The sequence below is a fragment of the Phalacrocorax aristotelis genome, chromosome 2 (assembly GCF_949628215.1).
Source record: "Phalacrocorax aristotelis chromosome 2, bGulAri2.1, whole genome shotgun sequence".
In the NCBI taxonomy this organism is placed as follows: Eukaryota; Metazoa; Chordata; class Aves; order Suliformes; family Phalacrocoracidae; genus Phalacrocorax; species Phalacrocorax aristotelis.
Genome location: NC_134277.1, coordinates 122,217,125 through 122,236,579, shown reverse-complemented (window position 1 = coordinate 122,236,579; position 19,455 = coordinate 122,217,125). Strand labels below are relative to the sequence as shown.

Sequence of the window (19,455 nt, the reverse complement as noted above, 5' to 3'; positions counted from 1 at the left end):
TTTTAAGATTAAAACCCAAAAAGCTTTCATTTGGAATGCTATTTTGGCATCTCTTGAGAATTTTAAACTCAGATTCGGCTTGGCCTCTCAGATTAAACTACGTCTCCCACGATGCACCATGTATTGCCTCTTCCTTCCTCAGACATACCAAGAAAGTCTCTTTGGTGTTTCACGGGAAATATTTCATTCCTTACAGAAAAATGCTGACGTGAAACAACAAAGCTTATACTAGGACGTTTAAAATATTTTTTTTCTTTATTTCTGTTTTTCAGATGTTCAGCTTTTTGATGAAATGTCCAAGGGTTTTGTAAAAACAGATCTGAAGGCCTCATTTTTCAGTCAAAAATAGAATGATTTTTAAAAATGGCTTTCTACTCTAATGCGAGTGATGTTGAAAAAAACAAGCTATTGCAGACTTTCGTATTTATAGTCACTCCTACCACAAAGCTAGGCACTGAAGAACATTTTGCTGGATTGACTGTAAGATCATACTGATGTTATTTGACCACAAGATTCTTCACATGAACAAGAAATTAATGTATTTCAGATCAGCCTGTTCTCTTGCTTGCTGGTATGCCAAAAGCATACTCAGCACTCAGAGAAGTTTCCTACTCACACTTCAGCAAACTACGATCTTTATCAAGGAAAGGATCGCACTTTGGATGGCATTACAAGTTTGGAAGGGAACTCCCTTCTTTTCAACTAGTCAGATGTTACACCACGTTTTATGTGCCGAAAACAAGACTGGTTTCTTTTAAGACCATAAGGACCGATTAAATCATTTAATTTGACATCTTGCAAAATATCCTGCTTCCTGTAGTTACTCATGCCATAAGACCTGCCCTGAAGAGCTGTCTGGACCAAAATCCAATAGCCTCCTTTTTCTGAAGCCCACAGCATGAAAGTGCCACTGCTCTTGAGCCCCATCGCTTCAGGGTCAGCGGGTCCTCCATTTGGGAAGAACATAATAAGGGCACCAGTACACAAGCCCAGCTTCGTGCCAGCACTCATTTTGTGCATTTAATAATCTACCAAAAACAAAAAAGTAAGACAAACTGGGAGGAAACTATGCATTACAGAAAGGCACCTGCACTGTAGTTGGTGTTTTAAAGCCAGCTGTTTAAAGGTTATTTTATTGTTTCTTTCTCTTACTAGAGCAAGATCCAAGAAGACTGCAAGTACATCAACAAGTCTTATGTAAAGCACAGTTTGCACTGAAGACCCTTTGCACCTCTAAGTTCTGCCAGTTCTGCAGGCAGCTTCCTTTTCAGGCTCTCCTCATTGCCTACACAACAATCCTGGGCCCTCATAAACCAGTTGGGGACAAACCCCGGAGACTGGCCAAACAAGACAACCAATTCGTACCATGAGCTGTTTTCTGTCCTTACTCTCCAGCTCAAGGAGCAGAAGGGAAGAGGGAAAAGCAGGAGGTCCAGTTGGCAGACACAGCCCCAACCCAAATGGAGGTGGAGGCTGCCCAAGGCAAACAGACACTGCTGTTTCACGTGATGAGGAGCACATGCACCACCAGAGGCATCCTTCTTCCTTTCTCAGGGAGACCTTACCCTGCTGCAGCCAAGTAAAACAGTGACAGGTAACAGGGGTCAGCAGGCAGGCTGGAACTGAAAACGGAGGAAACATCATTCATGTTCTGACAGACATGCAAAACATCACACAAAAAGCACTGGGCAACCCAGCATTTCTACTAAAAAGCTCTCTCTGTTTCTAAAAGTTTTAAGATCTTGACAAAAATTGAAAAAAGAAAATAAAAAAAGAAAAGCAGCGTGTAAGTTAATCATATGCCCCCAAAAAATCACTCAGAAGAGCTCAGTATTAATAATTTGCAGAGGTGAGCAGGGGAAATTCACAGAAATGCTGCAAGGTATTACCAGGTACCAACCAAAACCCAAACACAGCTGCTGGCAATCCAGTCCATGGCTCTCCAGCACCACAGAGGAGGAGGCTGAAGTGGAAAATACCACAATCCAACTACTCCCAGCATGTTGAAAGGCACAACTATACAGACTTTTTCTGGCATCCCATTAGACAAGAAGAATCCTAGTATTTACACCCATTAACATTTACATTTAATCCAAGCGTGACACATATAACAATTGTGTTGCCCAGTTAATGTACAGTTTATCCATTTTCACCTGTAGAGTAGACCTGTCATCCATTAGATCAGGCCTCTCTTAGGAGAAATTTGATTTAAATCAGTGAGAATGCCTGGCCCCCGATGGTCTTTTTAGCAGCAGTACAGAAAAGCAATGCCATGAGCAGCCAGGATTTTTTACTGTTTGCTCTTCAAGCGCCAGCTATGCGATATTATCTGACACCTCCACTGAACAAGGAAAGATTCAGAATTTATATTTGTTTTAGCATTTTCAAAACCATCCTTCCTGCTTGCATCATCATTATGTCAAATGCTTCAAAATGCAGCATATTGCATCCTACAACCACTGAGCAACACAGCTCTCTTGTAAAAAACTTGCACTGGATACCTGGCAAATTTTACATGTATTTTAGAAGTCTTGTGCTTATTTTTCTAACATCTTACATCACCATTCTGCTTTTCTTATAATTTCCCTCTAGTTAGTTGGATTGGGTGGTTGTCTGTGCTGTATTCTCTCACCACGTCTGTACAACATGATGTGTCTGTCATATCTACTCTAAGTGACACTGTACTTAAATTTCTTGTGAAAGGACTTAAGCTGCTCGAGAGTCACTCTCTCTGAGGAAGTGAGAAAGGTAGCCGCAGAATTTGCAACAATACATCCTGCCTGTAATTTGAGGTAAGCACATTTTACCTAAACTAGAAGTACTGAAGAAATATTGAGAGAGGAGAGAGGTTAGGGTTTAATTGTTACTACCTGCTGATACAGTTATTTTAGTGCACTTACTGAAGATGACCTGTAACACTGCTGGGAAACATGTCAGAAGTATACATTACAACTGAGGTATCCAAATTATGCAAAAAAAAAAATGTTCCTTTTCATTTCTTAATGGACTATATATAACAAATATGCCAAATTTCCTAACTATAGGACAGCAGGTCACTTAGAGCAGTGTAACTTATTATATACAGTGCTCTGCCAGTGTGCCTGTCTTGATGCAGGCATCAGAGAGCAGAAAGCACAAACAAACCTCATCTCTGAGCCTTCAATACCATCTTATGAGCCAGATGATTTTACATACAGCTTGTTATTTCTGCCGTATTGCAGACTCAGACAGACATCAACAAGCAACTTTTCATAATGCTCTGGACCCCCATCAGATGTTCATATCTTTTCAGTACCAACATTATGCCCATTAGCACAAGTCACTCAGTCACAGCAGCCACACCCGCCATTAGGAAGAGACACAAGGACAGACCTTAGGCCATTTAATCCTCTGTGGAGATTTCCCTTTGGTTTATGTAACAGCATTGCGTTTCCTCCTCCAAATCCTAAGGTATACTCTATTTTCTCCTTGAGCCGACATCTGTTAAAAGCCTGATATTTCAGTGTCTCATTGAGGGTTTCACAGTGTTTCATAGCAGGGTTTTGAGTCAAACTTCTCAGAATTAATTGCATTCCCCATATCCCTTAGAAGAGATTTCTTGCAGAAATAAATTAGGCAAATAAACTGATATACTGCTTTAATTCTGTTTGAGCAGAACAGGCAAGAGAGAGGTTCAGGGCTCTTTTCTGTCCTGTGTAATAGAATGACAGACAACTCAGGGGACAAAGGATCCAAACTGGTGCTAATCAAGCTTCTCTCAGCTTGCACACAGGGGCATCACCAGTACTGGGCAAGAACACTAATCTTAGGCTAGCCAAGTGCCACCTTTCCTCTTTAACCCTTGCAAGGCTGTGTTGCTGAGAGGTAAAAATACAAAAGGAATGATAAAAACACAGAATGACCCAGAGACAAAACACACTGTAGGAAGATGCTATTCCTTTTCCCACATCTAGAGCACCCTGAGGCCAGCACGCCAGGACACATGACACTTAAAAAGACATGGGAGACAGAAGGCTGCAGGGAGGCAAGTCATAAGGCTGGTCCTTGTATTTGCCAAGGAAAATGTCACCACATCTACCATTCACCACAAAGAACTGAGGATGAGGGTCAAGTGTCAGCATGGGGGTTAGAAAGAGGCAGCCAAGAAAGAAAAGGTGGGCAGATGCCTGTGGGGTCTGCCATGAGAAAGGAGAAAAAAAAAAAAAAAAAAAAAAAAAGCAGCATACAAACCTGTTCACTACAAATCCCACATTCATAACTATTTCCACATGGAAGACTCTGTGAAAAGCCAAAGCAAACATTCTCAATTCTTTTTGAAACCATCAGACAATATAGGAAAAATATGTGCATTTTATGGTTTGAGGGCACAACCTTTTAATTATGTTTTTGCATTGTCATGTCCAGGACCTTTTTTCTCCTCAAAAATTAATATTTCCTCAAGCAATGCAGCTATTTATCTTGGACAAACATGAATTGAAACATAATTTCATAAATAGCCTCGCAGAGAGAGGCACAGAAGGGTTATAACATGACACCTAGGGGAATTCAGAACACATTGCAATGCAATCCTCATTTTTCTAGTGCCTTTTCAATTGAGTGTCCTACAGTGCTCTTAACAGATTCCAGCTATTGTTTTGCATATGCTGTACACGCGTGCTCACGGAGGTGGTTGGAAAAAAAAAGAACAAGTGCAGGTAATGGGGAAGGCAGGGAGAAAATGAAGCAAATAAAATGCAGGCTTTTCCTCTCTACTGGAGCTGAATGAAATGCAGTTCTGTCATCCAAGACCAGCAAGTGTTCTGGCACATAATCACCTCTCACTTCCCTGCGATGAAGCACAGCCTCATGAGCACCAAGCTAAGGAAGATGTCAATCAACTGCTTTTGCCACTAAGGACTTATATCTACAGCAAGACCATAAAAGAATGATTTACAAATGATACTTAAAATGTATTGAGCCATTGCAAGAAAATTCAGGCCTACTTTGGAAAAGACATTACATTTAGTGGTAATAGGGTCTCTCAAAAAACCTACACCTAGTGTCCAGGCACCAACTTTCCCCCCTTCAAGTTTTACAGACTTAGTAGCTGGCCAACAAATCATACAGTAACTTCCAAAAGATGCATAACAGCAATAATAGAAGCAAAAATGCCAGAGTGCATTTGTACTTAATGGATAAATAAGTGCTAAAGAACTAAGAGGACACTGAAGGAGGAGTGATTCCGTAATCAATCTAATTATTCATAGAATCATAGAATCATTAAGGCTGGAAAAGACCCTTAAGATCATCAAGTCCAACCTCTAACCTATCACTGCCAAGTCCACCACTAAACCATATCCTCAAGCACCACATCTACCCTTCTTTTAAATACCTCCAGGGATGGAGACTCCACCACATCCCTGGGCAGCCTGTTCCAATGCCTGACAACCCTTTTGGTGAAGAAGGTTTTCCTAATATCCAATTTAAACTTCCCCTGGTGCAGCTTGAGGCCATTTCCTCTCATCCTATTGCTTGGGAGAAAAGACCGACCCCTGCCTCGCTACAACCCCCATTCAGGTAGTTGTAGAGAGCAATAAGGTCTCCCCTCAGCCTACTCTTCCCCAGACTGAACAACCCCAGCTCCCTCAGCCGCTCCTCATAAGACTTTTTCTCTAGACCCTTCACCAGCTTTGTTGCCCTTCCCTGGACACGCTCCAGCACCTCAATGCCCTTAGAGAAGTTTTTATGCACATACAACACGTTTCAAGATAAAACATTAAAAAAAAAAAAAGGCTTCCTACACAATCTACACAACCTATCACTAAAATGAACCCAGTTCAGAGTGAGTGCCAACAAACAGCTACTTTATCAAACACTGTGCAACAGTGTACTAGAAGAGAAAATCCTGGTTTGGTCACTCCGGGTGAATTCTGACATCTGCAAAGATTTTAATGAGATACTTTTGGGCAAAGCCAGCTGGGCAGCCAAGACTAGGTTTAGTCATTGGTGAAATTTCCACACACAGTAACACTCATAGGACTTGAATGTCCTTGTCATGGAAGGGTGAAAGCTTCCCCCTTGTGACCCCAACATCACTTCTCTGTTGACTAAGCTGAATTTCAGCTGCGCCTTACAACTCACTGTCCCCAGATGTTGCAACTGGGGAGAGCAAAGAACATCCTCTCTAATTAGAAGAGTATTGTTTGCAAAACCTCTAGCTTTCAAGAGGCTTGCCTGGAAAGTATTGTAGCACAGACTCAAAATGTTCTATTATAACAGGAGGGGCAGGAAACAGAAATATGAAATGTGTTCCAAGCGAATCTCAAAATTTTGAAATCTAAAAGGCATAAATTTATCAGAGAGACCTGGGAGGTTTCCCATTGCATCACTTGCCTATACTACTGCAAATCCTTCACTTACTCCATCCAGAAGGCCATATTCAGCCCCAACATAAAAAGGTGCATTGCACAAGAACCTCAGCCCCCACAGAAGTCAATTCACAAGCCAAGCAGTGTGATCTACTAATTTTTTGTAATTCAGAAGAAACAATAGATAGTATATTCTGTTCTCTTGTTTGTAAACCACTGATGCCATTATTGTTTCTGTAACCCCCCAAAAAATAAAAAATAGGAAAACAGATAGTCATATTTCTCAGTCAGAATGTTATTTCCAAACTTACACGTCACAAATCTCTTCAGGCAAGCCAGAAAAAGCCAGGCCAATAATTTATTTCTCTGTGGTTCAATGTGCATGGGACAACACCTGTGGTTCATTTAGCTGCAGCAGCAAAAGCTCAGCTCAATCTTGGCCACACAAATACCTAAAAACTTAACATACTTACCATTATCACAGTGAGGGAGATGGTTAGTCTTGACACACCACTGAAAAAGGAGGCAGCTCCAATGGCAGCAAAGAGACCTGGATCAATCCATGCTCCGTATTCATTAGTTGGAACACCAAAAATGGAAACAAGGATCAAACCAATTATCCTGCCATACAAAGCTCCTGTGTACCTGTATGCAAGAAGAAAAAGAGCAATCCTCTTGCCAATGATAGCGTTTTCTAGAAAAGCTTCTAATATTCTGCTGATCCCAGATTAATTTTGCCAACTTCTGTAGCTACTCCTTTCCCAAGAAAAGCTCTAGCTAGCATCCTTCCTTAGAATAAGCATTTACTTAGTGCCAATCACTAGCATGAAACTGCCAGATTTACCATATTTGAAGAAAAAGGACTATCAGCATGTTTGTCTTAATGTCCTTCAAAGCCAAATGAGAATGAACCTTACAGGAATACAGTCAAAAGTATAGATACAAACACTGGGATATTTCAGATTAAAAGCCCACATTTCTAGAGCTCCAGCCTTAAAATTAAGTCTACCTGTGCCCCATAAACCAGAAAAGTAAAGTACTACAGCCATGTAACAAATGAGCAAAATGGAGTAATAGGCATTAATGACCTGCCCAAAGCTAACCAGGAATGAAACTGGAAGAGAACCCAGCAGTCCTCAAACGAACCATATCTACACTGAGGAGCAAGACCAAAATTTAGCACAGTTGGGCATGTAATTGCTGGCATGATACATAGCCTTTCATTCCACATGCAAGGAATTAAATATACAGATTCCAGCATCAGCTAATGAACTATATTTGTACAGACATTCACCTTCCAGAAACAGCAAATTATTATTTATACAATAGCCATATGTATGATATATATTATCTCATTTGGGGATCATCTTCTTGCATCATTTTTTCATGCAATTGATTCATTTTATTGATGGTTCCAGTTCTAGTGGTTCTAGAATGGTTATAAAAAATTAGGTTATTGGGTCAGAAACACGGGTGCTGGCTGACAGACTTGACTTGACTATCTATATCTATTCAGCCAGGTATGCCAAGTTTCAGCAAACAGTGCCTATTAAAATTTGATTTAGGCAACAGTTTGGGGAGGGTAGGAGGTGAATACATAGGGGTAGGGAAAAGGCAGAAGCTTGTACGCACAACTATTTTTAGATATTTTTTTTTCTGGTATTTCAATTGCATTATGCTGGATACCCACTCTCCAGCAATGGCTCCTTACTTGCTGAGCATTAAACCTCTCAACATTACTGTAAGAACTTTGCTCTAGTCTACCACAGCTTTCTAAAAAGTACAACAAAAGACCTAACTGCAGTTTCCTCCGAAGTCTAGGGTGTTGATGTCCAAGATTAAGATTCAGGCTGTTATGTGCATAAGAAACAGATGAAAAGTCTGGATCTGAACCCATATTTCTACAGTTACAAAGATGGAGCCAGCAGCCGAGACACACTCTGGGTCCCCAAAGGATTCAAATGATCTATACTTGGAAAGTACACAGTTTTGGCTATGATCCTTCCACAGCTATTCTCAGATGATTCTTCTTCATTCTTTTCCACAATTTTAGCATCTTTCCAAGCAAACCATCCTGTTCCACCTATATAACCTCCTCCAAGCAATTATAGCTTTGCTATTGCCAAGCTTTCAGCTTACAATTCAGATTGTTGCTACTCAGCACAGGTCTTTTGTACAGGAAGCTCAAACCAAGACGGGTGAAGCTTACAGCATAGGAATAACCAGGCCACTGGCAACAGCAGAACCTGCTGTCCAACAGCTGAGGATGAAATAAAATGCCAAAGCAGTGCAGAGGGATGTGTATCCAAACTCTTCATGAGTCCCACGTTTAAAAAGATATGTGATCCCTTGCTTCCCATTTTCAACTAGAAGCGCAGCAGCTGTAACACAGAGGAAGAGATGTGGAGAGATACAAAACATTAAAAGGATCCTTCACAAAAATACAGTTTGTAGTAGTTGTCATTCGCCTAAACCTGTTTAAAAAATCAGCAAAATACATAGATCAGTTGATTGGAGTTTACATGACAGCTTCGGCACCTGGGGTACTTTCAGAAAAACAAGGAACTCCTGTTCTTTCCAGTCTGGTTTGTGTGATGTTAATCTTGATCTGAACAAGGAGAAATTGCAGCCATTGAAGCCAAAGAAAGGCAACCATACTACTTCAGCAAGGCTCTTTCCCCATTCCTTTCAGAGGTAATAACTCAGGAACTTCCCAGCATATTTGGCTCAAATATGGAATTTAGTTCTGATATATTCCTCCAAAGGGAGCACTACATTACTTTGAAGAAAACCTATGTTATGAGTAAACACACTTAGATATCACCTCAAGTTACATAAATTCAATTTGTTCCCAGGTATCAACCACTTAGCTCCCCTTACCTTGATTGAAAGTTTGATTAGAATATCTGACTCCATCCGGGCCAGTCCATGTGTTTGATGAACAGGTATATTTTGAAATTTCCCTCTTGAACTGATTTATGCTTAAATATTAAAAACAAACAAAAAAATTATTAAATGGATGAATATAACTTACCTTAGTGCCTGTACAGAATGTGTCTATTAGATATAAAATTTACACAAAAAGCCTACTTTCCCTTACATGTCCCAATTAGGTTGTTTTATTAACTAATAAATCTAGTTTACTAGATCAGTTTATTAATTATTCTACTAAACTAATAAATCTGGTTTATTAATGTTCATATTCCTCTGCATAAAACTCCTGCTGCTGAAACCCAAAATTTCTAAAACCAGGAATCATATTACACTGCCTAAACCCAGAAAACAGGAAAATTCTGATTAAAATGCCTAGCCTGGCCTTGATCTCCATGCCCACAGATACCATTGTAACTCTATAAAACAGGATTAGCAGACCAAAAATGTATCATCCCTGACAAGCACTTCAGTGGGTAAGCACAGCACCCCAAGCTGACAGATGCATTTGCAGTTAGAAAGCTTTGCACAGGAGGACGCCATGGAGAGTTGGAAAGACTTAGAGCTTTCCTCTTCCACAGCAGCACAGGCTATACCCAAACCACACCTAAAAGTTGTTTGTCCAACATGTTCCTAAAGCTCTCTTTCGGTAAATACTGGCACCAGTTATTTCAACATCTTGCAACTTAGACTGCTGGTTATCATGCTGACCGTGACCACCCTTTCTGTACAACATTACTATTCCTGGACACTTGCTCAATCTCAGTCATCTGGAGCAATTGCTCTCTCCAAGCAGGTATGACTTCCTTCTTCCAGTTTGGAAAGCACCCAGCATGTTTTGGAAATCACCAGAACCTAAAGAGTAACAATATGAACTCTGTTTCTGGAACAAAGAGCAGGAGATCTGTGGTATTCCCGCTCCGAACTACAAGGAAAACTTAAAATGCAGCCAACATCTAGTGCAAGAAAATTTATTCCAGACCCCAGATTGGCAACCAAAGGAACACAAGACACTTGCCAATCTTGTATTTACTTTTTACACTAATCCAACCACTCAAACCAGAATATATTCCAAATTCATACTGATCAATAAAAAAATAATTTATTTACTCCATCTTGCTTTAGAAATCTTATAATCGTATAAACCCACTTATAGCAAAGCCTCAAGTTCTATACAAATGTCTTTATTACCAGAAGAAGAGTCCACACACAAACAACAGCACATCTGAAAGGCAATTTGAAGCTTGCAGCAATGCCAAAATTACAGAAACAACAGAAGAAAGTTTTTTACAGTTAAAATACATGGTTGAGCAAGCAGAACCAAGCACAGAGAATGGAGATGTAGGGCTTCTTTACACACAGGGTTTTGTACCACTAATTCTTTGTTTGAAATCAGTATATTTAGTAGAGACAGATTTCTCCCTGGTGCCAATGGAGGACTGCACTGCCACACTACGTGCTGCAGGAATACATGTGCTGTTCCGAGACCTGCTAAAGGAGGAAACCCATCGCTTCTTTACCTCCTTCTCCTGCCTCCCCATGACCTCCTACTCCTCCTTCTAGAAATATCCAGACCTGCTGGAAGTACTACAAAACACTACTGAATGCACTGTTCAAGTATAAATTTGTGAGTATAAGCTATGTTAGAAGGAAGCGCTGTCATACTGGCATAGCCACATACAGCCCCATCTGGAGCTGCAGCTCTTGTACTGTCATGATTTAAAAGAAAAAACATACACTTCACCAAGTTGGATCAGTACAAAAGACAAAACTATGCATCTTACAATTTTTTGGTTATATTTTGTTGAGATCTTAAAGAGGCAAGGGTGCCTGTTACTAACCTGATGGATCTTCAAAGGTTAGTGATATTTACCTGCCTCTGGATAACTGACTAAGAATCTCAGATTACACTGAGATGAGCCAAATCTAAATGATCCTAATTAAAATCTCAAGACTGCCATCATAATTCCCTTTTTAAATTTCTAAGAATGGGAAAACAGTGAACAATATTCTTCTCCACATTTAGTCTTGCATCTTATTACAAGCTCACTAGAGACATCATCACTACCTGCAGCATGTGCACAGCCTTGCAAAGTCAATGGCAATTTGGTGCTTAATTCCCTCCAGATCTATCAATTTTCAAGAGGATGTACTCTTTATAACTTCTAGCCACACCAAACGAAAAATTGGCACAAAGACCATTTAGCCTCTAGGTTGGATCAGCCTGACTATTTTTCATTCAGAGACAGACAAAAAAAGCCATGAAATTATCATGGTTTCAGATGTTTTTCCTTTAGAGCAAAATATTTTTATTTTTATTTTGAAAAATAACATTTTACAAGCATTTAGTCCTTAAAATAAAAAAGGATGTTGGGGTGAGGAAAAATGCTTTTCCTGCAGCAATCCAAATAGCCATAGTCACCAAGCCCTGGTACTAAGTGACAAAGTTTGCTTTTATGAAGAGTACGTAAATACATATTATAGCAAACAATACTGAACCAGGTATTGTAAGTCAAATGACAGTCTAGAATTGGTGGCAAGAATGGGAAAGTAGGTCTGCTTTCTATATACTTCAATAAGCTTTTCAGAGTCCAGTCACCAATGGCAAGTTAATCAGTATTTACCGTTTGTATTATGGAATATATAGGATGCTGCCCAATTGGAAGGAGGAATTAATAAATTTTACAAATTTATGAATTTGTAAAACTATAAATTGGTAGTGATCACTTGCAATGACTGTGAAATCAAGCTGCCATTTAACCTCAATCTGAGCAATTCTTTTTCTACTTCCTTTGGATTCCTCACAGGTATTTCTCAAGAAAGATACTTGGACTGCAAAACCTGTATCAGATTCACAGATCTCTTCAACTGTATCACCCATAAAATCCCTAGCCATTCAGCCACGTATTCCCTGCCTGTTTATTAACACAATATTTGTCATTTTAAGTCCCCAGATTACCGTTTGTGCTGCGGTAACATGCACCTCTCAAGTGTCACCTATTGGTGTTCTTATATAGATGACTGATAAAATCATGTCCCTCTGCCAAGAGCAGCTGACTGAAACTGAGAATAACAAAGGTTTTTCATCAGTTTCCAGTTCCAGCTTTCCAGCTAAAGCACAGCCTATTTCCTACAAGCTTATATACCTATACATAAGGCCTATACACCTTTTAAATCAAAATTAGGATTCTAAACTGAAAAAAATGCTTGTGAGGTAACAGCCACATTTCAGGTTCTTTTCATTTTTTAACTGCCTTTTATTTCTTTCTTTCTCCTTTATTTTCATTAATTTGACATGATGCAAATGTCTCTCACTAGAAAAGTTTAAGTGTGATTAAATTTTAGTTATTAAAAGATTAAGTGCAATTCTTGTCTCTACATGAATTTTAAACATTCAGCTCTGATGCACCTTTGAATTTTTCCATCCCAAATCCTTGTAACAACTAACTGGGAGAAATGGTTAATAATTGTATTTACACAGATATGCTCCTGGTGACTCTCCCCACTTACATTCCTGAGCTGTTTCTCAGCTGGTAGTTTCTCACGCTCATGACCGGAGTGCAAGGAAAGAAATACGGTAAGTACATTGTAACAGTCGTCGTACATACCTGCAGGCATTCAAGTAAGAAAATAGGCTATCATGAGACGTAGAAACAGACAAAAACAGGAAGTGTCTAAAATCATTACTACCAGCAGTTACCACAAGGAGATTGTCCTTTTGTCTTGCTCTCATATCCCAGAAGATCAGCATTTGCTCCTAGGCAGCCAGTGAGGCCCAGATTCGTCCCACCTAAATTCAGGGACTCAGCTGCTGCAACTAGGTAATTGACCTCCATCCTGCAGCCACCTGAGAGCCACCACTACCTCCAGGGAGACAGATCTGCAGCATATGGGATGCTCTACATGTGCCTAGCCTTGCTGCCTCATGCCACATTCAGGCAGAGCTCCTCGTAGGCTTCCAGCCTGAAACCGCAGCTGGTGCACAGCAAGGACTTGGGATCAACGTGTCTTTTGTTGAGGATGTAGTGTTTTGGTTGGTACTTAAGATTATGCTGTGTGTCAAAACAATCCACTGCTTCAACTTAAGTTACTTCCAGATTTATGCAAATTTGAAGTCACTGGTCAGTACGAACAGCTAAAGAAGTGTTCCTAACTTGTAAACTTATTGCTTCCCTTCCCTTTCAAGGAAAAGGTTAAGAAAGGGCTGATATTCAGGTAATCAACAGGAAGAAGTTCCTAGACATCCCAGCAATACTAGACAGCTATTGTGCCTAAAGCAGATTACATACTATACAGTAGAGACACAGGCATTGCAATCCAAATAACTGAAGAGACTTTATCAGGTCCTTCTACTAGCTTTCCACATACCCATTTTGAAGTGAACATGAATGAAACACAAAATGTTTGAAATAGAGCACAACAGGTGGTGTTTTCACTGGCTGCTTTGCATTCACCAAAAGCAAAGGATATCTTTATGAGATGACTGTTTTTCAGATATGCATATTTTTCAACATAACATAGTTATATTTCATTCAAAACTAATGTTAAGTTTTTTATCTTAGTTGAGATGAATTTACATTTCTAAATAAATGAAGATACACCCCAAAAAAAAAATTCAGAAAATATTTCAGTAGGCATCTGGAGAGAAGTTACTCAAACACACAGCCATAATAATAATGTATTTCCCAAGCACAAGGTTTCATGCACTCTGTGGATTGTTATAAAATATCTCAGGTAGCATGTTTATAGAGAACCTCAAGCTGAGATTCAGCCGTGTGCAGTTGTGATGATTTGTCAGACAAACATATCTCAAGCCTTTGTTTCCTTGTATCTCAAAGATTATAAGCTTATTGGCAGAGCACATCTATAAGAGATAGCTGAAACTGGGAGTAGTTCAGTCTTCACAAAGTTTAGGTCAGGTTTTGTTTCTGAAAACTTAACTCTGGGACAGTTCAAACCCAGGTCAAGGTCCGAAGGGCACTAGAAGGACAGCTAGCCTGGAGCCAGTGGCTACATATTTAAAGCAGTAGCCTATCTTCACAGCTAGGTAGAAAAAAAAAATAATCCTTTTGAGTAACCTTTTAAAGCTCTGACAGTTTAATATATAAGTGTATATGCATATATCCTTAAATTGTTCACCCTTCCCATGGAAACACTGAGCTTTTGGAACAGAAGCATTAGTCAATGTGATAAAAAAATTAGAAAAGAAAGATAGCTCTGCCAGATTCTTGGCAAAACATTATCTACATTGTGATTTCCTCACAGAGAGAAAGGTGACAAATTGAGGAGAAGCAAACGCAGGCCAAGGGGCAGAAGGGCACTTAGGAAGACAGCTTCACCTAATCTATGGGCTGAAGATTAGATATTCAATTCCAGTCAAAGGAATGGTACTCCGGGTTATGTTGTGGGTGTGGAAGATACCATGATGGGTTCTTTCCAAGTTTAAATGCAGATTGTTTTATACAAGATTATTTTTGGTTAAAGTCACTGTGACATAGTTTCTTTCAGTTGCCTGATTATGTGAGTTTATTAAAAAAAAAAATATATAAATTGTATGGTTCTCTCTCACATCAAACAGTTTATTTCCTGCCCTTTTTTTGCCAAGTTATAATAAAATAAGGACTGTGACCTGAGCAGGATCTCCTAGAGCTAATAAAAAGGAAAAACAGTCTGAATAAGAGTTCATGCTACAAAGTCAATTAAAAAAAACAAAACAGTATTTAAAAAAAAAAATCAAAGGATGAATACAAAAATATATAAACAGAAAAGCTCTTGTAAGCACTACAGCCCTACAAAACACATACTGTTCTCCCAGTTTCAGGTATGATCTGGCAAGGTGCTAACTGCTCCATGAACTTTTGGAGTCAGTAAGGCACCACTCCTAAACAATCTAAAATAACTCCTAGGAGGCGTTTCCTTTACATCTGACACTAAATCTTTGCTAGCTGATCTTAGGTTTAATCCTACAGTATCTTTTCACACACCGGGTCTTGCTGGCTTATGTTGCGGCTTGTTTGGGTTGGTTTTTTTTTTTCCCCAAAAAAAAAGTAATAAGGAACTGTGTGGGTTTTATTTGTTTAAGTAGTTGATGCAAGGTTTTTGTAATGTACTATGAGAAAGCCAAACCTTTCCCAATAGTTGCGGAAGCGGCTGTCAAACACACAGCTCTGGCTCTAAATTGTTAAAAAAGTAATTGTTACAAACCTGACCTCTCTTAAATGGAGGTCCTTTGGAAGCCACGGATTTTACACCGGACTAATAGGAGTCACACATGGGACACTACTCCTCATCCTGCTGTTTGAAAAGTGGATTTTTGTTAGAATGTCTCACTGCAGTGCTTAACAGCACAAAGTCCCAAATTCTTTGCAAGACCTGGGAGCAAATCTGTAGCAAACCAAAAGAAGGCTGGGCAGTGGAAGGACTCTTCCAAGAGCTGAGAAAACCCATTTTCCCTACCCCCTCCTTCAAACATGGAAGCAAAAAGCTTCAAGTGAGCTTCCCCAAGGTGTCTTCCCTCAGCGAGGTGCTGACCAAACAGCTGCAAACTGAAAAGCTGACATCCTGCTCCTAACAGGAGCTAAAATCCAGTTGTCCTCAATGGCATGGGCCTGCTCTAGCACAGTCCATTCACAGGGATCCCACCTCCTCCTCCTCCTCTTACCAGAGGTCAGATTTCACCCCTGATGTGCCAACAGAGAACCCAACAAGCAGGATGCTGCTCTGAGCGACGAGTGAGACTAGGCAGAGGAGGAGGAATTGGACTGCCATAGCATGCACAGCTTTCAAGGGCTAAATGAAACGCACTCTTTCTGACCCTACGGAGAGGAAAAATCGTGCAACCTATGGGAAACATGCGCATCTCTGTACCAATCTGTGGACAGCTTGCAGAGGTTGTGCCCCAACCTATGGGTATTCACACTTGTAGCTCCAAGTTTCCCTTTTCAGATTTTAAATATTATTTTTTTTCCTCCCAGTATCACCCAAGTGCTGATGCGAACCAAGGTGACTGCTTTTCCCTAAAGTTTACATCCTTTTGTTGGCTCGGAGTACAGGCTGCTGAAGCATGTCTGGGTTGATGGGAGGAGAGCATCTATATGGCCAACCCTTTGGTCTAAAATTGAGCAATCCTCTCTCCAGGGGGGAAGGAAGGGAAAGTATATAATAGTATGTATATTAAAAAATATACATAGCATACATAAAATATATTGGCAAATCTGCCTAAGAGAGGGCAGAAGAAAGGGGCTTTGGTGTGCACTGATTTCCCTAAAGGTCATCTCAATGCTTAAAAAGGTCTGAAAATTCCTCAGAAAGACTTCCTTAAAATGGTGGGAAAAACCCCAAAAGTTATGACAAGCAGGTATTCACTAGAGAAACTTGCAGAGAAACACAAATTTGCACAGTTGACCAGGAGTGCAGCAGAAAAGCTCTGAAGGTTTCCTTCCTCCACATTTAACAACAAACTTAAGTTATAACCAAAGCATAAGATTGAAAATTATGAAAATGTTCAAAATATGGGAACTTTTTGTCTATACCCTTTTTCACTCCAATGGCAAGACCCTCCCCAAAGCCTTACAATGCCAAATGGAAACTCCAAAGCCTAGAGGTAAAATGGCCCCGTCATGCCTTATCAGGACATCTGAGGCTCCAGGCTGACCTCCATCACTAACAACAAGGGATAGCTGACTCCAGGTATATAGTCAGCTCCAGAAAGTTATCTGTACCTATCCATAACTTTTAAACCCTCTACAACATTTATTCTTCATTCATCTGTTCTTTTCAACAGACAGAGATCTCCTTTGTTGTCTTGAGGCAAAAATACATATGGTTATGGTAATAGTCTCCTAATTGTTCTTTCCAAGGTAACAGCTGAAAAAGTGCCCAGGTGCAGAGGTGTGGAGGAGAATGTCTGCCTGGTTCTGGTACATGAGCAAGCTGTGTGGGGTAATGAGAGGATCAATCACTAGCAACGAAAAATGGAGAAAGATGGATGAAATCTACTAGTGACAGCCCTCCATAGACTGCAAATAAACGCAAAAGCATACCAACATAACTGCTACATGTCACTAAGTTGAGGTAGCGTCATCAGAGTAGAGCAGCAGTGGGAGAGCAACTCTACAGGTGAAATACTTCAAGCATTAAAAAACAAAACAAAAAAAACCAAACTGAAACGTGTCTTCTCCATTCTTATATACCCACCAACATTAAATACCTATATATACTTCGGAAATCCACGTTTGCTGCATTCTTGTTGCACATTATCAAGTACCAGCAGGTGAGATCCACTCTTCCAACCATCCAATTTATGACCTCCCCTCATTAGCCATTGTAAATATTATACAATCAAGAGAACTGTATTATTTACTTACAAGGATGAGCACAGTTTCCAATAGCTTGCTTGTTTTTCTAAGGGATAATTTTGGAATTGAATTAAAGAACTGCATACGTAATTTATTAATCTTTATATTTAGGGAAACAAAAAGTGCTCCCAGAAGACCACCAAGCATTCCAAGGAAGATGGTCGGAACGAAGGCCAAGACATTCATATCCAGCAAGTTCTTAACCTAAGTCAAAGAAAGGAGAAAAAAAAAATATTCTGAGCATCCTGCCAGTGACACGAAATATTGCACCCTCTCTTACAAAACCTGATACCACAAAGTAATTTCCATACAGGAAATAAATCTTTCCTTGTGGTTTAGGGAGCTCAGCTAATTAATTTAAAGCTGATCTCATGAGAGATGGTATACTCTTCTTGCACACCTCACAGGATTGGAACCAGCAGGTAGACACTGGTGTTGGCACACATAGCAGAAACCTCTATGACGCACAGCAGTTACCACAAGCACTGAGCACTTCAGGTTGCATCCAAACAACATGACAAATATTGGCCCTAATGAACACTTCAAAAGACTGCTGAACCAGAGCTTTGCTCACTGTGTCTATATGTACATCATAATTTGGGAAAGTTCATTTATTAAGTGTCAACCTGCATCCATGTCATTGAGATCATTTATAAGTAAAATTATTTAAGTAAAACTGAAAATTGATGCTGATCTGGAACAACTAGCAAAACAACAAATCACAAACACAGACTATAATCTGGCAGCTGGAATATTAATTGAACTTTCTGCTTGATTCCTCAACAGGCAGCAAAGATGAGAGCAATATCATGATTTATCTTCCAGCCAACAGGAAAAGGTCAACAGATCCGTGCCTATCTATTGAAAGCTGTGAGAATATTATTGCCTTAGCCCAGGTTTAGAGTTACATAGCTTTTTGTCAAGTTTAGGATCTGGACAGAGTAAGAGATCATTAAATGCTCAAAAAGCTACCTGGCAAGAAGCAGTAAGGGCACAGGTCAAGGGTTGCTTGCAAAAAAAACCTAAACCGGTATAATCTTGGGGGTAGCAGATAGGCGACACTGTCAGACTTCCTTAAATTGCCTGAGCAAGTGCACAGGCCCTCTTATCGTTCAAACGCTTTTTTTCTTCCTCCTCTTCTTCTTGACCCTGAACCTTATTCTTCCTCTTGCTACCACTAACCTAGACTTTTACAAATCCACCGGGTGGCAGTACTAAACACTGGTGGTATTTCCTGAGAGGGGGAATGCCAGGGTCAAAATTCAGCCAGACTTGAAGAGTTGGTCCATAGGGTACTGCAGGCTGAGAAACCAGGCCTGGAAGAGGGAAAATCCCAGCAGCCACTGCCAGGCACAAGAAGCCCACCGCCTGCAGGGTACACTCACAGGGAGTAGGGAGAGACTTGAGGTGTATCGTACCTTATAATCAAGACTACAACCATCACATATGTAGGTACTCTATATACTAAGCAAAACTTTAAGAATGGTATTTCTACCAATAGCTGCAACAAAATCCATCCTTTTCCAAAGGATTTAAAGCAATCTAATGTTTAAGATATTGAAATTTGAGAGAAGTAGCTTAATTTGAAGTGGAAAAAAATCTGCTTTATTTACTGCAGGATCTAAATATCTTGCAATATATTTTACTTAATTCCAATCCAGCACAAAAATTGAAAATGGACATACATGGTTTTATTGTTTTCTCTCCCCACCTCCATTTTTCCTAAGGGAAATAAGATGTTTGTTTTAAAGTAATATTTGTACATTACACTGCATGTGTGGGCAATAAAGGTAAAGTCAAGCAAGTGCTCCACACACTGG

General features: G+C 39.9%; 1 protein-coding gene across 1 annotated transcript in view; it reads right to left on the bottom strand.

Moving 5' to 3' along the window:
• Positions 1-19,455, bottom strand: part of LOC142053390 (chloride channel protein C-like) — an 82,553-nt gene that overhangs the window by 48,930 nt on the left and 14,168 nt on the right. The window contains exons 7-11 of the mRNA XM_075084995.1: positions 17,645-17,839; positions 12,789-12,886; positions 9,228-9,328; positions 8,557-8,728; positions 6,821-6,992 (exon numbers count right to left, since the gene is read on the bottom strand). Of these exons, the coding sequence (XP_074941096.1) occupies positions 6,821-6,992; positions 8,557-8,728; positions 9,228-9,328; positions 12,789-12,886; positions 17,645-17,839 (738 nt within the window). The remainder of the gene's footprint in view (positions 1-6,820; positions 6,993-8,556; positions 8,729-9,227; positions 9,329-12,788; positions 12,887-17,644; positions 17,840-19,455) is intronic.